Source organism: Genypterus blacodes, unplaced genomic scaffold, assembly GCF_046128005.1.
Source record: "Genypterus blacodes isolate CSIRO-AG114 ecotype Tasmania unplaced genomic scaffold, CSIRO-AGI_Gbla_v1 ptg000321l_1, whole genome shotgun sequence".
Classification (NCBI taxonomy): Eukaryota; Metazoa; Chordata; class Actinopteri; order Ophidiiformes; family Ophidiidae; genus Genypterus; species Genypterus blacodes.
In genome coordinates, this window is record NW_027467108.1 from 82,043 (window position 1) to 85,000 (window position 2,958).

The window sequence follows — 2,958 nt, forward strand, 5'->3', positions numbered from 1 at the left end:
CCTTTGAACTTATTCATGACAAACACACGAACACGGCTAGAAACAGGAGCTGCTTGGCGGAGGTCAGAGGTTGTGTAAAAATAAACATAATACACAACAACACCAGGTTATATATACTATGACATCATCAAAGGGGGAGACACCGTGTGCACAGAACAGAAGTGCTATCTGACCTCTGTGACCCTGGACCTCTGTGACCCTGTGTGTCCCATGATGCTCTGCTGAGTGACTTTGTGAAGTTGTTGCACGCTGCTCTAAGTCAGTAGAAGAAGAAAGGATGAAGACTCATTCCCTCACCCGTGGTGTCGGAGGCACTTGTAGATGAAGATGAGATTGTTTGTTTCCGTGCACCTACGAGCTTCCCGCCATCTGGTCTCCATCTCTGAAACGTTTCCATGGCAACAACAGCAACCAGGCAGGTAAGACATACTGAGTATCGTTTTCATGTTGCAGCGATATCAAGCATATCTGTTACCACGGCCGCAAACAGGAAGTAGGTACAGCAGACAGGATGTGCAGTGACACAGTGACTGTACCTGTGTTACCATGGCACTGGAGTACCTGAAGTAACTGGAGGCATCCTAGCTGTCAGATGAGGGACTGCAGTCAGAGTCTCTGTACTGTAGAAGAAAAGTTCAGCAGATTCACACCAGAAGCAAACTTTATTCTCTTGAATTTTTAATGATGTTTCCAAATCCAAACACAGGAAGTAGAAAGCTCGAGTTTTGTCCCTTTGGAGGAAATGAGTCGTACACGCAGTGCATCAATGCAAAGGATGAAAAAATAGATCTAAGAAGTGCTACATTAGAGATGATGAGGTAAAAGCTGTAAAAAACACAAACAGATGCATAGAATACTTTAAAATCATCATTTACATAAATACCTACATTTATCCAAAACACAAAACTACCAGCAGGGGGCAGACTGACGCCCTCACACACTGCTCCAGGATCAGCTGACTCCTGACTTTGCCTCAGTGCCTCTGAGCAAGACAAGCTATGGTGTACAGGAAATGATCCCCAACAAGAACACAAAAACAAACGGCAGGATCACGTTAGCCACGTTAGCAGCTAACACCAGCTAACACCAGCTAACACCAGCTAACCAGTTTGGATGAATCCCAATCAACATTGCTGATGAAACCATAACAAACTGCATAAATGACCTTTGACCTCGCCTGCATATCAGGTGACCACATGCACGGTCCTCACTCAGAGGTTGAGAAACGTTGCTGTAAATGTTATCATCCCGTTTTCATGTGGGGTTCAAAGAGAAACAGTCCTTCAGAATAAAAGCTCCTCCCACAAAAAGTGACAGATTTACTTGTTTACCAATCGATAAATCAATCGATCAAAGTTAGACGTCACCAGCTCTACTTTCACTTCCTTTAACATTTTCTCCTTTACATTCACACAGTTTGAAAATATTTTGGTGACGTAAACTTTGTGTTCATGACGTTTAGCCCAACACAAACAGGAAACAGGACATTCTGACCCACAGAGATGATGTCATCGTCTATTGAAACAGGAAGTGTCAGCGTTCCTCCAACTCCTGAACTCTTTAAATAAAAAAAGTTTTTAAGTTTTGGTGAATAAATTACAGAGCAGGAAAGTGAGAGTTAATAATTAACCCCAGGTCCATAAGAGTCGACTTCCTGTTTGGACTGCAGCTGGTTTCCTGTCGTGTTTGCTGTGACGTCAGAGTTCCGTCACCATTTGGTTTGGCTCGTCTGCGTCCTGTGAGCGCGCTCGTCATCCGTCGTCCCACACAGAGGCGCTGTTTGCTCAGCTCCTCAGTGTTCATCGTCCAATCAGTGACAGCGTGTGCTCAATGAAGAGCCAAAGGGGGCGTGTCTGTCCAGGGGGCGGGGCTCTGTCCTCAGTCATCGGGAAATAAAAACGTCCTTGTGTGTGTGTGTGTGTGTGTGTGCGCGTGTAGGTGCACTTGAGTGTGTCTAGTCCTCGGAGATGACGTCGATGTCATCATGGGAGGTGGGCTGCTGCGTCGCCGCCCTCCAGCGGCTCACATGCTGGCTGCCCTTCCTCTTCTGCTGAGCTTCTGGAGACTCTTCCTCCAGCTTCTGACGCTTGTGCTTCGTCCTGCGATTCTGAAACCAAACCTTCACCTGGGGGGAGGGGGGGGGGGGGGGGGGGGGGAATGAAATTATTATTATTACTGTAGATCAGCACCAGTGTGTGTGCGTGTGTGTGTGTGTGTGTGTGTGTGTGTGTTGTGACTGCTGTAAGTCCGTATTACTACACAGTATTAGCAGTGCAGGCAGTAATAAATACTGCCCATAAATCAGTCAAATGCATTATAAAGCTTTTGAGTGACGGCGTGTAAAACACGTATGTGACACACAGTCTGTTGGAACACGTTGACACACGGCTCAGATTGCACAATCTGTCAGATCGACAGGATGTGGCGAGATGCTTTCAGTGCCGACGGCTCTGCCAGCCTCCTGCTGCTGGAATGGAGACTTCAGAAGAACAATAATAACACTAAACTCTGAGCTGTAACTGTAACTGTAGAAACAGAGCTTCACAGAGTGGCAGAGCAGCAAACAGAGCTGCAGGTCTGCTCTGCTCTGGACCAGGCTGCTAGACACCAGCAGAGCTTCACCAGTACAGGTCAAAGGTCACATGGACACAAACACCTTAAGGAAACTTCCTGTAAACACATCTGAGCTGAGGTTTGGGCTCTGATGTGAGTTTGGATAGTTTGAGTCTCAGACGGACCGAACCATCGTCACGGTGACTGTTGGCTCTCCTGAGAGAAACCTGGTATTACAGAGATGCTGAGTGGCAGGAGGTTGGATAGGGATGGTTTTCCGAGCGTCTCCTCTTCTTCCTCTATCTAAAGTTGGAGCTGTGATCAGAGCCTGAGTGACGGATCGCTCGCTGCCTTATTCGCTTGTGAAATGAGCTCGTAAATGAATCACTAGGTTTCACAGGCGTC

At 47.0% G+C, this 2,958-nt stretch overlaps 1 protein-coding gene across 1 annotated transcript in view; it reads right to left on the reverse strand.

Moving 5' to 3' along the window:
- Positions 1–752: 752 nt before the first annotated feature.
- The window catches only part of emx3 (empty spiracles homeobox 3), a 7,952-nt gene continuing 5,746 nt past the window's right edge, over positions 753–2,958 (reverse strand). Inside the window, exon 3 of the mRNA XM_076137484.1 lies at positions 753–2,125. Coding sequence (XP_075993599.1) covers positions 1,955–2,125 — 171 coding nt within the window. The 3' untranslated portion in view covers positions 753–1,954. The remainder of the gene's footprint in view (positions 2,126–2,958) is intronic.